General features: G+C 42.0%; 1 protein-coding gene across 1 annotated transcript in view; it reads right to left on the bottom strand.

The window, feature by feature from the left end:
• Positions 1 to 324: 324 nt before the first annotated feature.
• ADAM22 (ADAM metallopeptidase domain 22) overlaps positions 325 to 24,458 on the bottom strand; it is a 62,310-nt gene continuing 38,176 nt past the window's right edge. The window contains exons 22-27 of the mRNA XM_035897105.1: positions 19,110 to 19,217; positions 16,152 to 16,252; positions 15,533 to 15,599; positions 10,117 to 10,203; positions 2,108 to 2,231; positions 325 to 345 (exon numbers count right to left, since the gene is read on the bottom strand). Coding sequence (XP_035752998.1) covers positions 325 to 345; positions 2,108 to 2,231; positions 10,117 to 10,203; positions 15,533 to 15,599; positions 16,152 to 16,252; positions 19,110 to 19,217 — 508 coding nt within the window. The remainder of the gene's footprint in view (positions 346 to 2,107; positions 2,232 to 10,116; positions 10,204 to 15,532; positions 15,600 to 16,151; positions 16,253 to 19,109; positions 19,218 to 24,458) is intronic.

Here is a 24,458-nt window from a genome sequence, read left to right as displayed (position 1 = left end):
ACTGCAGCTGGGGTTCTAGGTGAGCATATCTGTCCTCATGCGGAATAGCCTTGTCGCGTCCGGGCTAATTAGCCGTTAATTGTTATGATTTTGGTTGTTCACCAAATCCATAAAATACTAGTCAACAAAAAAAGAAAGACAAAAAAAAAAAAGGCTGCTTTTTTCCCTTCCAGATGAGAGGAGGTTCTCACTGCGATCACAGGCATCTCTGTCGGTCTTTCAAATTGTCTGGAGAGCAGATGAATGTGCAACGACTCAGTGATGCTGAGTTTCTATAAAATTCGAAGTCAACAGTTCTGATGTCACCCCAGGAAAACAGTGCAGCTAAATGGATGTCTCCCATAGCTGGAGAGGGGGAAAAGGAACACAGACAGACACTGAGCACCAAGATAAAATGGGCTGTAACCCAAACGGCGTGAGGAGCTTGGCTGGGGAACTGCATCTACACCACCCGGCTCACCAAGGCTACACTCTTGGTCTCCTCCTGGCCTCTGGTGGGTGCCTGTTCAGACCACAAAGCCAGCAGCCTCAAGCACTTCAGCACAACATTAAGTCGGCATAGTAGATGTCCATGGCTGGGAGCGCAGAGAGTTTGAAGGAAAAATGTCGGTGTAGCATCAACTTTGGATTAGACAGCTTTTACCTTACAGTTACGCTAACTAGTGTTAGTGTAGTCTCCCACTCACTTCTGCCTAACTCTGCTCAGGGTGGCGTGAGTGGGTCTGAGCTGGTGCCACGGCAGCTCCAGGGCTGAGAAACATGCGCCCAGGAGACCCCACGCTGCCCCTCACACAACTTTCTACCCGGGGGTAGCAGCATGCAGGTCCCTCAGCAGCACTGCGTTCCCAGACCAGAGATGGGAATCTCATCTGCATCAGGAACATGAAGCTATCACAAGTAAAACTCCTAAAGTAAATTTCAGAGGTTTTTTTGCTTATTCACTTATCTGCTATGGCTGAACTGGCACAAAGGAAGCAATGGCTAGCGTTGCCTTTTGGCAGCAGCTGGAAATCTCTCCCCACAGAGCAGCACCGCCATCCACAGCACCTCCCAGCAGTTCCTGTCCACGTTGGGGGGCCAGGGTGGGCTCAGGGCACTGTCCTGGTTTCAGCTGGGATAGGGTTCATTTTCTTCCTAGTAGCTGGCATAGTGCTGTGTTTTGGATTTAGTACTAGAAGAATGCTGATAACACACTGATGCTTTAGTTGTTGCTGAGCAGTGCTTACACCAGGCAAGGGCTTTTCAGCTTCCCCTGCTCTGCCCAGGTGCATAAGAAGCTGGGAGGGGGCACAGCCAGGACAGCTGACCCCAACTGGCCACAGGGCTATTCCAGACCATAGAATGTCATGCTCGGGGGGAGTTGGCCGGGAGGAGAGCAATCACTGCTGGGGATGGGCTGGGTATCGGTCAGCGGATGGTGAGCAATTGCACTGTGCATCACTTGTTTTGTATATTCTGTATATTCTATTATCATTATTATTATTGCTATTCTTTTCTTTTATTAAACTGTCTTTATCTCAACCCACAGGTTTTACTTTTTTTTCGGATTCTCTCCCCCATCCCACTGAGGGCTGTGTGGTGTTCAGCTGCCTGCCGGGTTAAAGCACAACAGGCATGCGGCAGCAAAGTCCCTCCAGGTCTGCGAGGGCTTGACACAAGCCCTCCACATCCTCCTTAGCTGCAGTGTTTCCATAAAGCTGGAAAGCAGCCATCCCCCAGCCCAAATGAGAGTTGCTGGCTGCGTCGGCCCCCTGGAAGGGGCAAGGGAGGAGAGCCAGACCCACCACCTGCCCCAGGGCTACCTGTCCTCCACAGCCCCAAGGCTGGCCCAGACACGATTCTAGCTTGAAATAAGACAACTAGTGAAATCCAGGCTTCAGGGCAGGTTTAAAAGCATCCTGAACAGGCATCTGTAAACGCAGCCACTGAGGCTGCCCCAGTCACTGCCAGGGGCTCAGCCTTCAGCAGCTTCTGGAGTTAAGGGCACGAAGGAAACGCAACCGCTGGTCCCACTGTTAGTCAAAGATGCTGATCCGCCACGCTTTCCTTTGGAAAAACTACCAGTAAATCAAGTCACCGATGAAACGCAGAGAGAAGGGACACGTACCCTGGCACTTTGCCTGTTGGCTTTTTTCTCCTCATCAGGAAGTGGTGGCATTGGGTATGGATATTTTCTGCTGGAAGCAATAGATCCAGTGGACGAAGATGGAGACTTTGCAGGAGACAGTGTCCTGAGATGTTGAAACACATAAAATAAATGCGGTGTTTTCGGGTCCTAGCACTGCAACAGCAACTGCCATTACTCTGAAGCTTGGTTCAGAACCAAGTATATAGCTTATTATTAGCTCAATATCAAGGGGGATAAAGTTGTTTGATCAGTAATCTAATAATTTCATTATATGAATAAAGGTATTTATAGCTTTCAGGAACACTGGAAGAAAAAAATAAAATTTCCTACTTCTTATTAGAATTGTATTGCATAACAAAATCAATTTCTTAAACTGTTTTATATGGTACTGTAATTAATCGTTAGAGAATTAACAAATCGAATCTGCAATTGAATAAATACAAAACTAAAAGATAGACATGGCACTATGAAGCCTAAATAGAAACAGTGACTGCATAAATACAAGCTGAACAATGTCTTCTGCCAGTGACTAAATGGCAATTGTCAGTGTCTTTATGTATATCTTACACATCTCTCCTATATTGATACAAACATGGCAAATAAATCTATTATTTTATAAGACATTAATTTACACAAAGGCATGCACTTGGAGGCCAAACTGTTAGTTGTGAAGTAACAAAGGCATATACAAAGTGCTAATAACAAATTATTAGACATGCAAGCATCATACAGTGCATATTGTTCCAGCCAAAGAAAGAGTCTGATGAGAATATACAAAAATGGACTGATTAGTCAATGGCAATCAGCATTTCTGTACAAGGTGAGTAGAGTAAGCAGGAGCAAGTAAATGTTTGTATCTCATGAAAGGCATTCTTTTCATGTCAATAAGGCAGCAGCACATTATTGACTGAAATTTTATACCCAAGAAAAACTCTTATGCTTCTGGTTTGAGATTCTGCACTTTTCCCACTTGAGAGGTTCCTATCAGGCTCTAAATCTGGCACAATAAAAAGGGAAAAAAAGCCTCAAAGTAGAAAAATTGAGCTACCCTGGTGTTCTTGTTCTGTTTTGCAGACTGAGGGCATTTTTCAAAGGAGGCCTCCCACTAGCACAGGCACATCACCCAGACCCTGCCTGAGCACTGCTGCCTACTATCTTCTGAACTTTAAGTGTCCCTGAAGACGGAAGGTTTCCCTTGGGTTTCTACAGAGAGGTCTTCCAAGCTCCTCAAACGCGGCAGGGGGCTCAGTGTTGTGCAGCTGTAGATGCCAGTGATGAGCACCATCACTGACACCAAGGAGCCACAGGAACCACCCCTGGAAGACAGCCCCACATCCCTGGCTCTGGGATTTTCAGGACCAGGTCCTTTCACCTAGAGAGGATTACAGACAAGGCAGGGGCTCTTGCGTGTCTGAAACTGTTTTATCTCTCTATTACCTAAGTGAAATTAATTTACTTTTAAATAATTGTTCTTTTATTTTGGGCTACTGTATCGTTTTGTTGTGCCTGTAGCTCCCTACAACAGCACGCTCTCTTGTCTCCCACACAAACAATGACTGATGGTAGCCACGAGCAACAAGGTGTCAATGGAAATCACAAGGTGACAGCCCTCCAGTCTGGCTCATGATGCTCTAGTGCCTCATGCCGTAGCCTCTAAGTTCAACAGCCCTTAAAAGATTTAGGTTGGTACAACTGTCCAAACACTGAAGAGTACACGGCTTCAGCACATGCACTTTGATCACCCATTAAGATGGACTGGACATACATGAACGTTTGCAGGACAAAAATTTTAAACAGCTACTGCAGTATGAAACAAGAGCGTTCACATGTCCGGCATCACAGATCTGGGCACCAAACTGCACATGCAACAAGGCAGGTTTGGGTTGGTTTTTTTTTTTTTTAAATTCAGGGAAATGTTCTCAACAGTGCCCTGCTGTTCACTGCCTGTACAAGTCCTCTCATCTGTGCCCACTCTCAGACTGATAAAGATCACTGTTAGTGGATCTAGAATTAAAAAAACTAAGGAGAGGAGGAAGAGCTGGGAAGATAAGGAGAGCAGATTTCACATATTATTAGCAATCCAATTAGTCACAAATTTTGCCCCACAGCCACAGGAAGATTTAAAATCCTCAGGTTCAAATTTGTAACAATGCACCAGGAGATCAGAAGCAAGGAACTGGGGGGTGTTAGACCTGACTTGGCAAGCCCTGTCAGAAAGCTGTTTATACAGGTACCACAGCCAGGAGGTGGCACACAGAATGAAAGCATCTCCCATCCCTTGCACCACAACCAGGCAACAACATCACCTCCTGCACACTGCAGGCTCTTCCCACGGGTTATTTTAGGCACCACAGGAGAAGGCCATGGTGAGAGGGAAAGCAAATATACCTGTCCATCAGCCTGAGTAGGTGATCCTGGAAGGAGCAATAACCCCCCAGGGATGGGGCACCTTGAACATCTTCCCTGACCAGGATCCCCAGCTGAGCCTGTAGCCAGGTAGATTTGCACCATAACTCAGTGCCCAGTGCTGCCTTTCCAAAAGATCTTGAAGTCCAGATCTCCAATGTAGCTGCCTACTTCCCAACCCCGCTCCGAATTGCCAGCTCACCTACAGTTTGCAGGCCTGATGCGCACATCGCTGCTCACCTGCACGTGCAAAGCTACAGCCAAATACATCGAGAATGCAGTTGCACACTTAAGAGAAATGACCTCGCCCTCCCCTCACAGGCCCTGGCCCCTTATTTCTGCTACACGAGTTAATGTGCCGGTTTTTGTCATTTTTAGTGCCATCTACTTGAGACTGTAAAAACGTATCGCTACTAAGTGTCTGCTCACAGATCTTAGGATGCATCTTGTGTGATAAGCTGAGTGGTTTGCAGTGGTTTTTGATCACTTTTCAAGTTCTGCCCTGCAATTGTGTATGTGCTGTGTATCCCAGATTTACATGTACTTTAAATGAGAAAGAGCCAGACATGACCTTTCTCATTTACAGGATGGAAGAAAGACAGCATTCAAGGACGCTTGCAGGTAATGCTGGGGTTAAAGGGAGGCAAAACTTTGCAGTTTGGTCAAGGGTAGGATCCATTTAGCTTTCACTGGGGTTTCAGTTCTCCTGGCATCACATCCATTAGCTTTCATGCCAAATCTTGTTTCCAGCTGAAACTTATACAAAAAAAACTAGGAGAGCAGACTGGGTTGCAGACTGCATTCTGCCCTCTAAACGCCGTGACAGTTTTGGAGGTTTTACCACCAACCCCAAATAAAGCCATGCACCTCAACGCACTGCAAGAATTCTCATTTCTGACCAGAAAGCAAGATGTAGTGGCCACTTTGTGTCTGTCTTTCTGTCCTGGAAGCTGAAAGTAAGAGTGTGGGGAGACCGTGCTGGGATTCACAGCAGAACGCTGTGGCAGTGGGAGGGCGTCTGCATGCGCCCCCCCGGCCGCCAGGCGCCTGCTCTGCCTGCCCATCACCCAAACTGTTGGCCCATGAGAGACCAAGGTGTGAAATGTGTCACCAGGTCACACAACTGAACGCCTTGTGACTTCGAGTGTCGTTTTAGCTGAACTCGAGGCAGGTGGCCCTGACAGATATGAACTGTTCATAAGCTGTGCTTGATTCTGTTCCATAGACTGAAATAATTTAATGGAATTCACTTAACGTTCAATGTGGCGAAAGCATTTAAAGCCCAAATGAAGATACTACAAGCCTAACCTGGCCTTTGCTGCCATAGGTTCAGCTCTTTGTAGGACATCACCAGCCTAAATTATCCTACATTAGGAAGTTGGGATCTTCTAAAATCACTGATGTGGCTAAACCTTTTAACATTTTAAATGCAGTTCCTTTTAAAAACCGCAGATGTGTGGAGGTTTCCTCAGAAAGTGCCTCGACACAGGCTCAGCTTGCAGGGGGCTGCTAAAAAGGCAAAGGCTGTGGCCTGAGCCAGCCGCTGTAAGCGCTGCACAGCAATGCCCCAGGCACTCACATGCTTTAACAACCCCTTTTTCCCTAAGTCTTGAAATGACATCCTGATCCTACTGACATCGACAGGCATTTTGGTTTTTTCATTGGCTGCCAACAAGGACACTATTTTGCTTTGGTTGCAATGGGGAAAACTTCCACCTCCCCCCCTCCCCCCTCCTTTAAGCACGGTCTAAAGCTGCCTCCGTGAGAGCAGGGAGCTGGCTGGTGATGGCTCTGGCCTCAGCTGGGTGCTCTCCAGGGAAGGCAATGGACCTCACAGAGCAGCAGAGCCAACTCTGGCTAACGATCAGCTGAGGAGGAGCTGAGAAGAAACCGAGGAAGAAAGCAAGAATGCCAAAGCACAGAAAAAATAGGAGGGAAAAGGATAGTCTGCTGTCTCCTGCCCTCCATGCTCCTTGCCAATGCCCTTCTGGTATGGGATGGCTGTTTTCCCTCTGGGTAAGCATCCTGGCTTCTCCACCTAAAAAACCTGTTTTCTTTGTAAACTATTTTTATACTTAAACAACTCCCATAGAACCTAAGTTACTGTAAACATTTGCATTAAATCAAATGTAGACAGCTCAGAGCTTCAGAAGGTGCCTTCTAGTCCTTTTTGTCTATAATTATCTACAGAAATGCCACACTTTGGGATTCTGACAGCTTATTTTCTGATACCATCATGGTTCCTGAGTCTTTCAAGATTCAGCGAGGATTTCAAGTAATCCTTAAGCGTATTTCCTAAGGTCAGTCTGTGCAGTAGCCACTGCAGCTGGCAGTAACAAAAATAAGTAGCAGTATCACACTGGTAAAACAGCGTGCCTTGCAGCAAAGCGAAATTAGGGGAAGGTTTCCTGCCTGGGTTTATTGCTGGGGTTAGGCAGCTATGGCCTGGCACGTCAAATTAAAATCTAGTCTGGACTTTGAGCAGTAAAATGAGATCTTTCTTTACAGGTCTTATTTTCTTACAGAAGGGAATCCCACAGCTGGGAGCTTTCTGGCACTAGAGACACCAGCTACTATTATTATTAATAAAAAGTAATTATATAGAAATACCCATTAGACTTGTAGACTACGAAAAAAATTAGTAACTAGGACACCAGGTGTCAGAGAGACAAATTTTGATTTATACAGGGGGTTTTTTTAAGCTGATGGAGAAAGTCTTTGTGATGACTAATACCTCTATTTTCTGAAGATTTGCAGCATTCCTAGGAATTACAGAAAGTTTTTTTGCCTGTTTTCCTGATTCTACTTCAACTCTACCTGCAATAGCACCAGTCATCAACACATTATTCCTAAAACTATAGGGAGACAAGCAAAACAGCAGTGTTACTTTGAGAACATCTTTAAAAGAGAAATCAAAGATGATTAGCAACAAAAATACTACTCAGCTCATTATCTATCTGATGCAAATGTGTTATCCTGGGCTATGATTCCTAAAATGTAGCATCATCTGGACAGCCTGATTTCAGCCTGACTTTCTGGTTTACCAAACGAGATTTGTTTTGTTTTGTTTGTGAATCACTTCACAGGCGCAAACTCCAGCCATGTGATGTTCAGACACACCGTTCTTAGGAACGATGTTTTCCAGTCCGTGACCGATTAACCAAAACTGCACCTAAGTTTTGGGGAGAAACCGGTCAGTTCAACCTGCTGCAAGCCCATGGCAACTCATCCCGGGAGCAGATTTGATCCCTTGCCTTCCATAATGTGCCTGCAGAATACTTCCCCACGGTTACCTCAATTAATTAGGACATACAGGTTTCTAAATTTATTCTAGTATCTCTCTCATTTCTAAAGCTACTGCAGCAGGCAGTCACTGGTAAGCTTCTATGGTGTAAAATTTTTAATTTATGTTTCATCTCTGCTGATATACAGCCCTTAAAACTCTCATGGGTCAGCTTAAACCTCATCTACATGCAAAAAATGCTTGGTTTGCCTCAAATACAATTAGAAATGTGACTCAGTGCAACAGCTGAAAACCCTTAGTGTTGGGGTACGCTCCCATCAATTTAATCTTGTTACTAAATCAAGATATACCGATATCAAAAGATGAAAACCAAATTAAGAGTATCCACATAGGAATTTAAATTTGTTTAACTAAACCATTTAAAGTAACATACTTTAAACTAGTGCTTTCTTCATACTGCATCAATGTCTTTGTTTACTGCGACCTGAAAGACAGCGGTGGCGTTAGTTATGGGGCGTGACTGATGGCCTTGCCTGAACAACAAAGGTCCAGAGGGTATTTTTAGGAAAAGGTCTGCTAATAAAAACGCACCTCACTCCTAGTATGAGTTTGCCTAATTTCACCTTTCAGTGAGTTTTGGTCATTATTAGTCTCAGTCTGCTAGTCCAAAGGACTTCCCACAAAGGTTTTGCTCCATATGGAGGTACGTGGATTTTATGACCAGGTAAGCTTTTAGCTGCTCCATTAACCTGAACAGCTTGAGGCCCTGAAGTCCCTTATAAGGTTTCTCAGGGCTTAAATCTCCCTAGTTCTTAAACATGCTTGCTGAACTGTGGACACCAGAACTGGACCCTGTATCCCAATGCTAAAACCAGCAATGGTGAAACTACTGGATTCACAACACCCCCCCACCCGCCTGAATGTCCAAGCACCAACACCATGACCTGGCTGATACCAGCTGGCAAAATCACAACATCCTCCTGCAGGCCTTGGTTTCTTCTGTCAGGGATTTTTTACTCCTTGTTCAGGACCAAGATCAGGACTGGCAGGCTTAAATCTACCTCGTTTGCCCTATTTCTTCATTGGAAAGCCTTTCTACAACTCACTCTGTGATCTGAGAGTTCTTGAAAACAAACACAAATCGTTTTTAAAAAGTGTCAATTTTATGCTCTTTTAAGACTTTGGACATTTTTATTTCTAAAAATTACTAAATTCCAACTCTGCTATTTAGTATCTGGCAGTGCTACTATTGGAATAGAAGTGTTTCATTAGCATCTTGTGATACAACTCCATCACGTTTCTTTCCCCAGATATACACTGGACATATCTAGTGAACGTTTCTGCCCTTTTGCACTATTGTTAGGTCTACAAATGTAGCAAAATTATTGTTAAGATTCTATTTACTTGTTCTTACTATCCTTTACTGTTTTGGCTGAAGATTTTGCTTTGTATTCTTTTTCTTTGTGTTTCTATAATTATTGTTTCAGCTTAATTTTTGATAGGTCAACTTGCAGCTTCATAAATTTCTTTCATATTTTATATTATTTGTCATAAATTGTCTTCCATTCTCTCCTATGCAAGCTGATTTTTTCAGCTGATGCAAACTTCTGTCTCAGCTGTGGGATTGTGTCCTTTGGGAATCCACTAAAATGTTCTCAGTCTCCTGATTCATGTACAACAGGGAGGCCAGCCTCATGCACCCTTCTCTCTAACTTGGAAGGTACCAAATAATACACACTTTCCCCTCTCAAAAGCCAGTGATATTTTTGGTTGAACCCTACACTCACTTGTAACAGATTCATTAGTGGTTCGATAAGTAGAGCACAGAGTATATTCTCATACATTTAATTTTCCAATTACAATATATTAATTATTTCATTGTATGCTGAGGGTAAAATACCACTACTTTTTATTCTTTTTTCATTTAAATTTTAGTATGCACTATATAAGACAGTGGGTAGAGTCAATGTGTTATGAAACCACTTCCTTCAATAAATTACATTCTATTTAAGTTAATACTACTTTATTAGTGATAAATATGTCTCATGCCCATAAAACACTACTTGGCATAAAATGATGAGAAAGCTACTACAAGCTATAGATGATGGTGGGAACGCATGCACTACACACACCCTTTTCAATGGCTTCATTAAAACATTCAGAAAAAGAATTGTAAATTGCACATGAAGCCAAAAACAGACATCAAAATGCAGCAAAAGAAGAGGGGCCCTTTGCACCTACAGTAACTTGTATTGATTTATACAAGGTAGGAGTCCCAAGATATTTGTATATGCTGGAACAGCTCTTAAAAATGATATAGAATTAATTTACAAAATACCTAAAGTATGGTCCTTCAGTGTTTTTATTCACATCTTCTACCCACTTAGCTACATTATATTCTCTTTTGAACCATGGGTTTAAATACCTGCAGAAAGCAATGGAAGGAACAGAGAAAGCAGAAGAACAAGAATAGAAAATCTGAGAACACACAGCACAAGCTTAGCAAGGATGTCTTCATCCCCAAAATGCAAGTGAATATGGCAAATAAATCAGTATGAATGTTGGGTGAGGACTAGGCAACGTGTACAACTGCATGAGAAAATCTGACCTACAACAAGACTTGTATGTTTGATCAACCTGGAAACCCTTTGGGATACATCATTCATTTAATGTCTTAAGGATAAAATTCACTCCTATGCAGAGGGCCAGCTTTAAGCTCATGGTTTGAACTCCTCTCATGATCTCAGAATAAGGATGAAGGGGCATTTTGGCTCCAATCCTGCAGTTTGCCTGTTGAAGACACACGTTTGCACCCATCTAGAAAAAATTGCAAGATGATAGTTTAATGAGCACAGAAACTTGGGCTTGGCCCTTTCTACAGGAATGAATTTCAGCCTCAGTGTGTTAAAAGGCTTGAACTGTTTGCCACCACGGTGGCAATTCTTACACTTATGTGCAAATAACCCTCTGATTTTTCAGTGATCATTTAATTTGGTAGGACAACAAGACGCTTTAATGGAGGGGGCTGCAGAATTATCTCACATTTCACAGAAGCAATCTTGATACCAAACATAGTTTTGAGGAAAAGTCTGAGCTACATACTCATATTAGTTACATGAAAACTATGAAATAAAAATGCTGGTTAATTATCTTACAGTAATATTACCAGGGAAGAAGAATTTGGTGTTTTTAACTGGTTTCTCTTAGCCCCCAGTAACAAGATTAGCGAATTCCTCCCCCTCCGTCATGTTAAGAAAAAAGTGCAATGTAGAAACAGGAGTCTGCCTGGTCCAATTTAAAATCTGTTCTTGTTGTATAAGAATAGCAACAGTTTAACGATCATTTGTGATCACCACCTTTATATAATAGAGACTAGCACACTCTGAAAGAGGAAACAAATTGTAACCAAGGAAAAAGGGAAGAAAAATCCTCTTTAAGTTATTTTTGATACTTCTGGGCCAGTTCTCGCCACCCTTGTTTATGAGAGTGACTCCAGTGACCTCACACATGGGAACAGGCCTTGCAAGGGATTGCTCAGATGAGTAAAGGTTGGGCCAGATCACGTCGTTCAACCCCCACCATATTTCAAACCCCGCTGGTGACAAAAGCGGCAGCACTTTTTCAACGTCTTTTGCTCCTTTTTTGCTCTGGAACTCCTCTTCCCCGCCCCGCACAAGCACAGCCACAGCTCTCAGAAAGTACTCGCCCTCAGCCACAAGTGCTTCTAAGTAGCTTCCTCAGCTCGCTTATTTATCAGGAATCAGGAGTGCTTTATGCTTTCCAGCTTGGGCTTTTAGAGAAAGAAAATGTCAAAAGTGGTAGCACAGCAAGAAGTGAACCACAAGTGAAGCAACAGGCTGACGCCAGCATCACCAGGATCTAATAAGCTCCTGCTTTCGCTTTAATTGTAGGTGCGACTACACATTTTCTTGTACTTGCTGCAGTGCTTTTGACTTGCTTTTTTTCATTTGAAAGGGTCTTTTGGTAACCATGAAACACTCCCAATCTGGCTTCCTGCATTAGAAAACAAAGTGTAACGCGGTATCAAAGCATGCAGTTGTTGCACAACCGTGTTGCAGGGTTTCCTGGGTCTGGTTGTACTACAGACCGTCGTTCACCACCTCAATTCATCTGTTATGGAAAGGTTAAACTCAAGTTACTGCAGACCACTACGTGACACCATTAGAAAGCTCTCAGGTTGATCCTCCCGGCCACGTGTTCATTAGCGATAGCCAGAATCCGCATTTTCTTTGAGTGAGAAATTCCGCTTTAAAACACAGGTGTCCTTACACGTAAGCCTATAGCTAGACCAACGGCTCGATTTGGCTTGTAGCGCAACATGCAACAAGGCAAAAGACCTGGGCTCAAGAGTACTCGTACTCCTCAGGCTGGCGAGGAGGAAGGTTAGCTAGCGCTGCATCAGCAGGAGCACCTCCAAGCAGTCACGGTGTTTTGCCACAGTGACACTATTGTATACTGCGGGAAGGGACTTTTCACGGGATAAAATGGCAGCCCAGAACGCAGGGGCAGGCGAGACTGACCTGTGATCCCGACTCCCTGTTTGGGGGTGGTCAGAACCCCCTGGGCTTATGCCTTGGGCCGGGATTTGGTGGGCGAGAGAAAGCCCAGGCTCAGATGTATGGGTTACCCTGCTGCAAAAAGACAATATATAATAGAAAGTCTAAGCCAGAGATGCTTGTATCAGTTATAACAACGAGGAAGACAGACGCTTATAGGAAAATCAGTGCAAATTAACAAAGGTCAGAATCGCTATTTGGCAAAGCGTGTGTTCTCTGGGACCTGTTTTAACACAAGCTCCCAATTAAACTGTCAGCTTATTCAGAAAACTCTCATTATCATTCCTGGATAACTCTAATTGATTTTAATAGAAAATTTGTTTTATCAGGCCTGTTTGTGAAAAAGCTGCAGAAACATTTGCCCTGTTGGCATTCCTTTTGTGTGAACTGAACCATCTGCCTTGAGTAAAGAACACACATTTTGTTTTAAAACATCTAGAAACAATAAAAAACACCCCAAAAGAGCTTTAGCAGTCTCCATAGAGCTATATCCTTAGCAGAAGCCTTGCTCGTGTATCTGTCAGGTACAAGGGGTCATACAAAGGCATGAGCAGTACGTTTTTCAGGAACTGCTCAACGTGCCCGCAACCCTCCTGTCCGTACTGCTCATAAGGGCTGCAGAGCTCAAACCTAGTTCAGTGCTCAAAGAATCAAATTTGCTTAAATTATTAATGATACTAGTCTCTATGTGGTGCTTAGCTGTATACAAAATAAACCTTGTGCATGATATATGCAGTTACTGACTCATGCATATGTCAAATACTTTTGTAGTCAATGGTACCAGTTCGCACCTGCTTAAAAAAAAAATTGAATTCTGCACAAGGTATGACACAAATGAACCCAATTTTCTAGTGCTTAACTTTACTGTGTCTACTACTAACAGGAGACGAACAGTGTTACCCCTTTTCTTCCATCTCAACAAGTACACTTCATCAGGCTGCCGGGGCCACACAGGTGAACTTTCCAAATGCCATCCACCGTTTCAGAGCAGATTTCAATATTCTTTTGTATTTCCCAGAGAAGGTAAGAAGGTAAATTTGTCTGGGAAAAGCCTTCATGTACTCTGAGGCATCCTCGAAGCAGCTAGCGTTGCTTTTTGTTCTAAATGAGTAAATGCTGGCCATGGTTCGATCATTCTCAATTTCCTCTGCTTGCAAAGGAAGTTCTCCCTCTAACCAGAGACACTGTGTGCCCTCAGCAATTCTCTCCATTCCCTACCAAACTGGCACAGCCCGTGGACCATTCAGAGGGCGTGTTCTCTCCAAGGGTGACAGGCTTGCCAAGGAGACTCAGACAAGGCATGCGGTCGCGTGCAATCCAGGATAGACCCCATCAGGTGAAAGAGCACTTTCCTGCCTGGCAGGTCTCTCCCAGGAGCACACACGCTGTGCTTCGTCCCTAACAGGCTGCCACAGCACAGCCCTTGGGAGATACAAGCCTCCTCCCTCTAGCACCAGGGCTGCTGCTGGGTTGAGAGGCCATAATCAGCAGCAAGAAGGAAAGCAGAGAATTAAGTGGAAATTCAGGGGCACCTTTAAAAGAGGAAAAAAAAAATTACAGGGAAAAAGATTTCCAGCTCACACGCTCTCTGTCTAGCCACTTATTCAGTGCTCCAAAGTTCTCCGAGCAAATGCATAATATACCAGCCGAGCAGCACAGGGAAAAAAATCTGCCCATTGGGGCTTTCTGCTTTTATTGAAAACAATACTCTTCCCATGCAGTTACGTTCACTCTAGGCTAAAAAGACCTGATCTGGTTTTATTCTTTATGGACCAATTCAGCCCCAGCGTACACCTCTGCTGAATGATGGAATAATGGTATCATTAATTTTTATTTTTTTTTAACAAATTTTGTTTAATACAATTGGAAAATGAAGGAAAGCACAGGACAAGTTTCTAAAGAAGAATGTGCAACCTCATTTGTATTCTTGGCAGTTTGGTCAGACTAATTTTGCTTTTATCAACCACCTCAAGCAAAGAGAAAAGAAAATGAGCAAAGTAACATTCCAATAAGAGTTTATCAGCATGAAGACCAAGAGCACGGATGCACTTGACAGATAAACTCCTCCAAGGTATCTGGGGCTAAAATTTCTGGTTCCATGTCGCCATTTTGACCATGCAATGTTATAATTGCAATGTGCATCAAACTATTATTTCTGTAACTTGTAACAGAGGGTCTTCTCTATGAATCTTTCTAAGCCTAACCACCTCAAGACAGTGCACTGCAGGTGGAAGAAAAGTTTCAGAACAAACTCAAAATCCCCAAACCAAAGAGGAATTAAGCCTTATTAGCGGGGACGGTATCAAGCCCATTTGCCCTACAGGTGCAAAGTTAGTACTAATGATACAGGGAAAGGACACTGTCATTGCCACTATGGTCGAAGAAGGGGTCATTCCCGTGTGGCGTAGGTTCTGTAAGAGCAGGCCAGTGCTTGACAAGCCCAGAGATTATGTTTCCAGACATTGACCATTCGTTCACGAAAGGAGCCTGAACCAGCAGGCTTAAGTACATAAGAAAGACTCTTTCCCTATGGGGAGCACTGCACACATGGGCTCTTCAGTGAACGTAACCAAAAAATCAATCTATCTAGAATGCAACTCTAAGCTATACTGGAAAGGTCTGGGGATCAGTTGCTTGGTAAGGACTCTCATTACCCATTTATTGCTGGGCTTACTCAAGACTGGCTGTTTCAGGCTTACAACAATAAACTTCAGGGTACTCTCAAAGCAGACAGATACCTCTCCTAAAACCTTCAGGCAGGTACGCAGAGATACAAATCTCTAACTCTGCAATGGCCCAACCCAAGGTGAAGACAAGGGTAGGAAACAGGTTATCAGAAATTCAGTATTGAACCAGGATACACTCAGCAATGGCAGTTTACTGTAGACAAAAGCCTGCAGTGATGGTGCAGGCTGCCACCATCATTGGGAATTGCTATGGGAACAACTGTGAGGAAGCCTACATAAAAAAGAAAATTGATAGTTAATTTTTAAAGAATACACAAAAAGAGGTTGAAATACATTAGCCAAACCATTTACCAGATTATCAGCCAGCAATCAGAATGGGCCACAGAGCAAAAATGCAGCTGTCTACTTTTCAGTACTCTTAATCTCCATCTACAAAACACAAATATGAAAACTGTACTTTTTGGCTTTGCTTTTGTAAGTTCAGACTTACTCAGTTGAATTAGACCGTGGCCTAAATCTTTTGCCTCTGACTTTCTTTCTGTTTCCTCCTATATTACCTGAAAGAAATCACAGGATAAAGACAGACAGTAAAACAATTTGAAACTCACCTGCGTCCCATGCCAAACTGTATATTCTTTTTGCATCCCCAGCAAAAGAGTCGTTACCTCATTAGCTTTAACCATTTAAAAGTCACAGGTTTGATTTACCTCAGACCAGGTAAACTTGACAATTAGGTGACCTTTCTCTACTTTTTGCTGCAACTGTGCAGAGCAAAAAACTCCTTAATTTCAGCTTTCATTTCAGAAAGTCACTACACTTCAAGAAAAACGTTAAACACTGCCTGGTAAAATCACAGAAGCTGGCAAGAGTGAATAAACTTCTTCCTCTTTTTCATGTTAGCTCACACTGGAGGAGTGGGAGAAATTAAATGTCATTCCTATGTGCCAAAGCATTGTGCAAAAAAGATTCTTGTGTAGGGTGTTTCTAAATCCCAATTCCAGGTTAATAACAATTAGCACAATTTTAATTTTGGCTGCCAAACTTTCAGCAGAGCAGCAATGGCTCAGAGGCTGGCTCCCACTGTGACCAGCACAGAGGTTCACACTTACCTTGCCAAGAATTACTCCTAGGCCTCCCATTTTCACAAATGTCTGAAATATGTTTTGTGTCTGGGATCCTTTCACTCCAGGAATGAGATAATCCATTTGACCTGGAATAGGAGGGCTCAGATGCGGTTATGGTTGCCGGTGACATAACGCAGCCTAAGGTCTGTCTGCACTAGCAGAGCATCCAGGATTTCTGGTTAAACCCTGCAGTGACACTTTGCCAGCTCTCCCTGCAGTGGTTTGGTGCGTCCACATTCAAGAGCTAGGCTTCAGCACTGCTTCCTCCCGCGCCTACTGCGGAAAGCACAGACACCAGCACAGATTTCCAGCTCTGCCCCAGTTCTTAGCTGGAAGATGCTCTTCCAACTGTGCTCATCTTGAGGGGGTTTTTCCTCACATCCCACCTGCAGGCTGCATGCTCCCCCCTCACGCTGCTGCAGGGAAGCTGGGACTGCTTCCCTCTGCCCACCACCACAAGTCTCAAGGGCCCAGGAACATCCTCCCACCCACAGCTGGTAGCTCCAGTGGAGGGGTAACTCTCTCATCTTTGCTAATTTTGAATTTCTATTGTATTTTGTCAGCTAGTCACTACAGGATATAATTTTAATGCCAAACTCAAAGCCAAACCCAGTCTTTACATCTAGGTTCTTGGTGCAAACTAAAGTTTTTCTTTCTTCTTGTATTCCCTCTAAGAGGCAGAGATGTGTGTGACAAGGTCCAACACATGGGGTTTTGCAACAGGCTCCCTCCTGTTGAACTAGAGCTGCTGCTCAGCTGTTTGCCATGAGACCTACAACTGTTACCAAAAGAGAAGAAAACAAGAGGAAATTGAAAACTGGTCAGAATAGATGGCTTATTTATTACAAAGAAGTTTTGCTTAAAGGAACTATTTCTGTAGTTTTTAAGTCTGGATACTCTTGCATTTTTCAGTCTCTGCTTTCCTTGGAGGGCAGGCATCTGACAGATGCTCTTCAGGTTCCAGAAGCCCAGGCTAATCACAGCCACACTGAATTAAGTCAAGGGTTTTGTTAATTCAAACTTACTTACAGCATGAAAGGTCTGAGAACCAACAGATCCAGTAACAGATTTTTTAACAATTTTCTCCTCCTAATGGTCTACTTTCAGGTTCAGGGGTGTCTTGCTGTGTACTGGTTTTGGTGTTTGCTGTTTCATAATAGCAAGAGTTATCATAAAGTTATCCCTTCATCCTTGAATGTCCTAATACTAACACTTCATAGCACTTCCCAGCACGGAGAAGCCCACGCAGCTAATGGCCCGGTCACTCTAATGTCTCCCAAGAGATGTCACTCACATCTGCACACAAAGCAAATCAAAACCAGCTTGAAAGGTAGGAAATAGCACTTGGGGCACTGAAATGGGAGGACTATGTCAGCTCCACCACAATGTTAATGGAGTATTTGTCAGACTTACTTCTCCAGACGTTACAGTGGCACAACACACCCAAACTGGTGGTGGGGAACAACAAAACTCTCTAGTACAGACAGACCTTAGAAGCCATTAGCTTTTTGGAACAAATAATAAACAGAGACTCATGAAAGAAATGAAGTATGAAAAGAAACACAGATACTGAATGAAAGAAGAAACACATTAAATTATATTAATTTGAAAACAGACTTCTTTTTCTTAACTGGTCTTTGAACCTGCTTACACAAAGCTATGAAAACTTGCTTCCCCAAGACTTTTTAAAAAAGTTTTATCCAAATGAGAAAAGATTCTCCAACACAAACAATGCATCATTTAAGATTAACGCTTTCTCCCTGAAAACAAATAATTTATTCACTCACAAATCTAAAAAGCTGAATTTAAAAATTAGAAACCATTAATTAATTATACACTACTACAGTTTTCTTAACAACACATTAATTAGAACAAACTGAATGAAGTTGCATATAGGATCGAGCTGCTATAGCCAAATAGCAAGTGTCACTGCAAACTTATCCCTTCCATACATTTCTCTCTACTTTCTTTGAAATAACAACAAACAAAATGGCTTCATCAACTCCACAGTTATAGATTGCCAAGAACTGAGAATTGCAGTCTTCATATGAAGCAGTTCAGGCCTGTCTATCCCTCCTATGACACAGTGCTTCTCATAAATTGTTTTAAAGTGCTAGCTGGAGATTTTTGTAATTAAAGGATCTCTAACTGCAGAGGGATGGTGAGCATCATGACCTAACGACTTTAGCAATTACAAATGACTCTCAATGCCTTTCAACGAATTTTCCATTTTAAAATATTGTTGGGTTTTTAAAGTAACTGGAACAGAATTACTGAAATCTGATAAAGTGCAAAATCTAATGGCCTCCTTGGTTACTCATAATAGCAAGCACGAAACTACAGAAAGTCATTGTAGAATTATTTTCTAAGATAACACTTGGTGACCACATATATACTAGTCTAGTAAGTGGAATAAAATGCAAGCACCATCATCTTTAATGTAAGACAGCAAGAATATTATCCAGAACTCTAGGTCAACTCAGTGAATTCATGACACTGACAAATAAAGATATAAAAATAACATTTATATTGAACAGTCTATATTTATAACTATTATTGAAGCAAGACATTGTTCCTTTTCTTTGATTACATGACCATGATTTAAAAAATTGTGGTTCTTTTATTTATTTTTTTCTTTTTGAGCCAGCAATTATTATTACAGTCTACTTGAAAGCAATTCTCAAGCAGGGAGAAGATGAAAATTTGATTAGCTGAAAATTGGTTTACAACGGAAAACTTGTTTATTCTGGACTAACTGTAGTAATTAGCAGCTCAGGTCATGTGAGAAAGATCAGTAATCAAAGCACAAAGGATGCTATTTCAAACACTCCACAAAGAAAGAAGAAAGAATCAAACCTGCTGCAAAACAATGAAATGTTCTGACTAATGGAATAATGGGTGATGGAACAGGTAGAAATCTGAAAATGCGACAGAAAAGCAGACCTCTTCTTAGAACTAGATGCAGAGTTTGTGCTGACTCCAGGAGGCATGTCGCTATAAAAAGAGTCGGCCTCTCCAGGCTTTTTTACATAATCTCCCTGGGGTATTTGTCTAAAGTATAATAAACATTGTAGAGTCAGAAAACATGACAGGCACCAGCACGCATACGAACATGCACAAATATTAGTTTAAAAGAAAGAGGCAAGGAGAGCGAACCTTGAGGAAACCTGTTAACCACACACAATAAGCCCATTAATAAATAATTCAACCATCTGAGAGAAAATGCCTACGTGCTTCGGATATGTGCAGAGAAGTGGATTATGGGGTTTCGGTAAGGGAAAACACGGAACGTTTCACTGATAAACTCTGATCACCGTTTTCAAAGTGAATACCCCATGGTTCTTGAGACATTGGCTAACCAAGTTCAGACATTTCAAATGGCTCATTGCGCTGGTTGCAAAAAGCACCCCCAGGTGCCGTACGAGTACTGCAGCCCAAGCTGAGCACATGCCGCCATCAAAAAGGAGCCTGGGAAAAGCGAACGCTTCTTTCCTTCTGAGGCAGATGCTTTCCATTTAATTTTTGTGATCATTCTTGAATTCAAGAATAACAAACTGTTGAGTTGTTTAAATCTCATGAGGAGAAAAACCTCCAGTTAATTGACTGTTTTCTTGTGCAGAGGACCTAACGCCAGTGTCAGAGGTTCTCAGCTACTCCTGATTACCACGGTAGACTCAATCTGACAAGACACACAAAAATAATGCCACACATATCTGACAACAGTTTATCCTTTTCCATTACTAGAAGCTCCATTATGGTGCATAAAACTACCTGTGCATTAGAAAGTCCTAATCAAGTTATGCAACTTTTTTGCAGACGGTAGATTCATTGCCAGCAGGAAAACTGCCGTGCAAATATTCCAGTTACAGTTCCGCCAAGTTGAAAAATCCTCCCTAGTATAAGTAGCTACTTTGAAAGTCAGCTATATCATAGTACCAGCAACCAAATTATCTATTCGGCCTTGCACTCTCCAAGGCCTTTTTGCTTCAGTCTGCCCCTATTAAGATGTGCATTTATCAGAAGGTTGATTCACATTCAGATTGTGTCCAACTATAGACCTGAACTGGGCTCTCTTCATTCCATATTTGAATTTCTAATGCTCCTAAAGTATTTAAAGTATATCATTATAAGGCACATCAATCATTGGTGTAACACAGTACTTCCACACTATTTCTTCTAGCACCTCTTGATTCCTCAGCCGGTACATCAGTGTGTTCAGAATTGACTCAATGTGGGCAGCTCTGCTCTCCAGGCCTCCAGAAAATTGCCCTCTCAGTACTCCATCAGAAATTATTTCTCCCATGTAGCTGTGCCCTTTAAGCCACACTATCCCAGCTTGCTGAATCCTTGCTAATTTGCTCTCTTTATTCCTTTCAGTTTACTCATTTAAGTTGCTTAGTACTACCAAATATTCCTTATGTAGCCCTCAGAAATACCTCCATGGCTTGTTTTCATCTTTATTTAAGATGTAATCATAAAGAATTAAAAAAAAAGGACACTCTGGACACTCTGATGGATGCCTGGTTTTTTCCACTTACGGAGCACTCCTTGTACGTATCCAAAACTATTCTATTTACAAGTCAGCCCATAGAACTTCTTTTTCCACATGAAGATTTAGTTGCTAAATATCTCCATCAACTTTAAAATGATGGAGCCCTCCATCCCCTTGAAAAGCCTCAGCTTATGCCGGTTTCCACTCTGCCCACGCCCACAGACACAGCTGCAGACTGACTGCATCCTCACAGCTCTCTGTCCATATACTAATGTCTGGAGATGAGGGAATCTGGAAAAATTAGATTCCCTAATATTCCAATGTGAACATGCATGGGGTGGTCTCTTTCTGTATTTCGAGGTTTTGGCTGCTCTGTGCTCAGCCAACACTGACACACCCACAGTAGAGTGACTTGATGGCCATGTTTGTCTGCACTTACAGACACATCGCACGCCACTAAGCAGCACCAAACCCTGAAATTCTGCCTTCCTTGTGCCAGGTGATGTTTCCTACCCACCAACCTCTCCATAAGGCTTGACTTCAATAGCTTTGCCTTTTTCCCGTTACCGTTTCTGCCACCTACCTGACCTCGCAGTACGCAACCAGCACTTGGCAGAGCTTTTCTGCTTTTTGCAAGTAGTTTGAGCCTGGCAGAAAAAGCACTACACAGGTAGTGGAAATGGAGAACAAGCACAATGGGTAGCAGCAACAAACAAGGCAGCAGCGTGGACCAGGAGGTGGTGACGCAGGCAGAAAACAGGGGAATTTGAGAAACCCTCTCACCTGGGAGAGGAAGGAGCCAACTCCTTCCCAGAAGACCCATCTGCCAGGCAGATGACCAATCTAAGGGAGGTGGTCTTCCAGGAGCCAAACCCCAGTCACAAGGAACTATTTGGGTTTTGGCCACAAGCTTGAAAGAGTGAAAGCTCAGCCCTGCGCTGACGATGGTACCATGCTTCAGCTACATCGAGCAGGGTGGCCACAAGCTTGAAAGAGTGAAAGCTCAGCCCTGTGCTGACGATGGTACCATGCTTTAGCTACAAATCCATCGAGCAGGAAAGAATAGGCTCTTCATTCACACGGCAATTTAACTGCGTTGTATTTTTAATTGCAAAGAAGCTCCAGGAATTAATTTGTCTCAAAAGGCTCCTGAACATCATGTTAATATTAATTATTCATTTCTCAGCCTCCCAATAACACTTTCATCTCTAATAGCAGATTTTCAGTCTTATTGGAAATATTCTCCTGTTTTCCTAAATAAAATAGTCTAGCTCAGAAGTAAACATTATTTTTGCTAGAGTTGAGTGAAATCAGGATTTCAAGCAATGCACTTATAAATACCAACTTCACATATTCAAGCAAATATTCTTTAAAATACGATAATTCATCACTGTATTTTCTTTATAGAAAATATAGCGATCACTATATTTTCTTTATACCATGTAAATGAGCAAGAGAGAAGAAAAGCTATTTTCAGAGCTTTCTAAGACACATTCCATTACTTTTATCACATACCTCTGTCTTCTGTAGTTTCTTTCCATACAAAGAGATGAGAAAGAAAGAAGAATGAGTTATCAGTATGCAGGTATACATGGTCAGTAAGAGAAAAAAAAAAATATAAAGAGAAAAGCAATGTAAAAAAACTGAAAAAGATTAGTCAGGCTAAAATAATCCATTTTGCCTTTCAGTGAGTGGAACACTGACAGCTCTACACCAGGAAAGAACTTGCACCTTATTTGCAGATTACAGATCTCTGTTACCAAAAAACATGCCTGAATTAATTTCAGGTTAAGCTGACTGAATATAAACATCTGTTTAATGAAGCCTATGGTTAAATGCTTTACTGACTGACTGAAGGCTAATCTTGCCAAATTTACTTCATCATTAGGAAAGATTCATGATTGAATCAGACTATATTCTTGTATGTCCTTTGTCAGATTCAGTAAAATCATAATCCAATCATTTACAAAAGAAAGAAAAGAAATAACTAAATAAGAAATAAATTTCAAACCTGGATCAAGCTCTCCAAAACCACATATACATGTAAGAATTCCTTGAAAAATGCTAATACTATAAAAATGTCGCAGTATAAATAGAAACCAATTTGGATTTTTTAGATTAGGTTTGAATTGTTCTTTTTGTAACTTAATTGGCTACCAAATGAAATAAACATATTTTTAACTGTATTAAGAAGAACACAATTTACTTACTTGTAACCCCAACCAGTTATTCCTAAAACGAGGGCCAACACTAAAATGGTGCCAGCAATAGCCCCTATTATTATATTTGTGCTAACAACACCTGGAAACACAAGAAAGGGGAAAAACATACAGGGGTTTAGGAGACGAATATACAAAAACATTAAAGTCACTGTCTTTCAAAAACCTGCTTGGACAACTTGCAAGGCTAATCCCTTGGCTGATTAATTGTAACCAGTGATATAATCTTGAAGTATATCATGGACATAAAAAGATCATTTTGTAAATCAAGCATTGACGTCTGTGTCTGTTTCCCTTAACTGAACACTTGCTACATGGGAAAATTGTGCCAGGTATGCCAATATAATGTCATTAGTATTAAACTGCTGTAGCTTACATCCTTATAACCTGCCTGACAAATACATGCTTACATCAGAAAAAAAGTTACTTTTTTGGTTTTGCTCAAATCCCTTCCATAGCTGAATAAACTAACCAAAAGAAACATTCTGGAAGATGGTAAAATGTTCCCCCCTCAAGGATTTATAATGAAAAACATTTACGGCCTCATTTTTCCACAATATATCTTTCTCTTGTATGCAAGCCTAACGATGAATAAAAACCTTCACTCAAAAAATATAAAAGCCTAAAATTTGTGTGTCAACATTCTGCATACTGGCCATGTAATAAAAAATGGACTCTCCAAATAAAAACCAGTCATGTAAGCAACGCTACCTTTCCATCTAGATATGAAAATTCCCAGTAACTTTTAGCTTGTCCTAATCTATCAATACACTTAATAAGGCCACTCAGATGATTGGGACAAGCAAGGTACAACCAGACACACCAGTCCTGAGAGGTGTACTGGGTGCCCATGAGCAGCACCGCTCGCATCCAGCCCTAGGGCTGAGACCTCATTCACAGACACGGAGAGGAAGGGAAGGGAATGGAATGAACGCTCCTAATGGCGCATCGTGTTGCATGCTAACTGAAAGAGTAGGAGATTACTTTTGCTTAATAAACCTTCCCCAAATCCCAGCTTTTCCAGTTACTAGTAAAAATTATTACAACGTACCTTTATTGATGGCATCTTTATCAAAAAATTTATCATCTTTGATGCGAAAACTGCAGTCATCTCCTCCCCAAAATCGGTCACAGACACATTTTATTTCATTGCTACAAACCTGCAGCCAAAAGTGTAGCTCAGAATAAAATCATAAAATTAATCTTTTCCCATAATTAATACCTACAGTAGAGGTACAGCCATATAGCACTGATTTTGACTGCCTACAAAATTTTGCAAAACTTTTTTAATATACAGCAATTTTAAACTTATGTTAGATAGAAATGCATTGTTATACTTTTGTATAAATATATATAATATGTAGTCGCCAAGCCCCTCTCCATGATATTTGAAAAGTCATGGCAGTCAGGTGAAGTCTCTGGTGATTGGAAAAAGGGAAACATTGTGCCCATTTTCAGAAAGGGTAGAAAGGAAGACCCTGGGAACTACCAACCTGTCAGCCTCACCTCTGTGCCTGGGAAGATCATGGAACAGATCCTCCTAGAAGCTATGCTAAGGCACATGGAGGCCAGGGAGGTGGT

The sequence above is a fragment of the Egretta garzetta genome, unplaced genomic scaffold (genome assembly GCF_000687185.1).
Source record: "Egretta garzetta isolate BGI_Z169 unplaced genomic scaffold, ASM68718v1 scaffold30, whole genome shotgun sequence".
Lineage (NCBI taxonomy): Eukaryota > Metazoa > Chordata > Aves > Pelecaniformes > Ardeidae > Egretta > Egretta garzetta.
The sequence above is the reverse complement of the archived record's forward strand: the minus strand, read 5'-3'. Positions and strand labels throughout refer to the sequence as shown.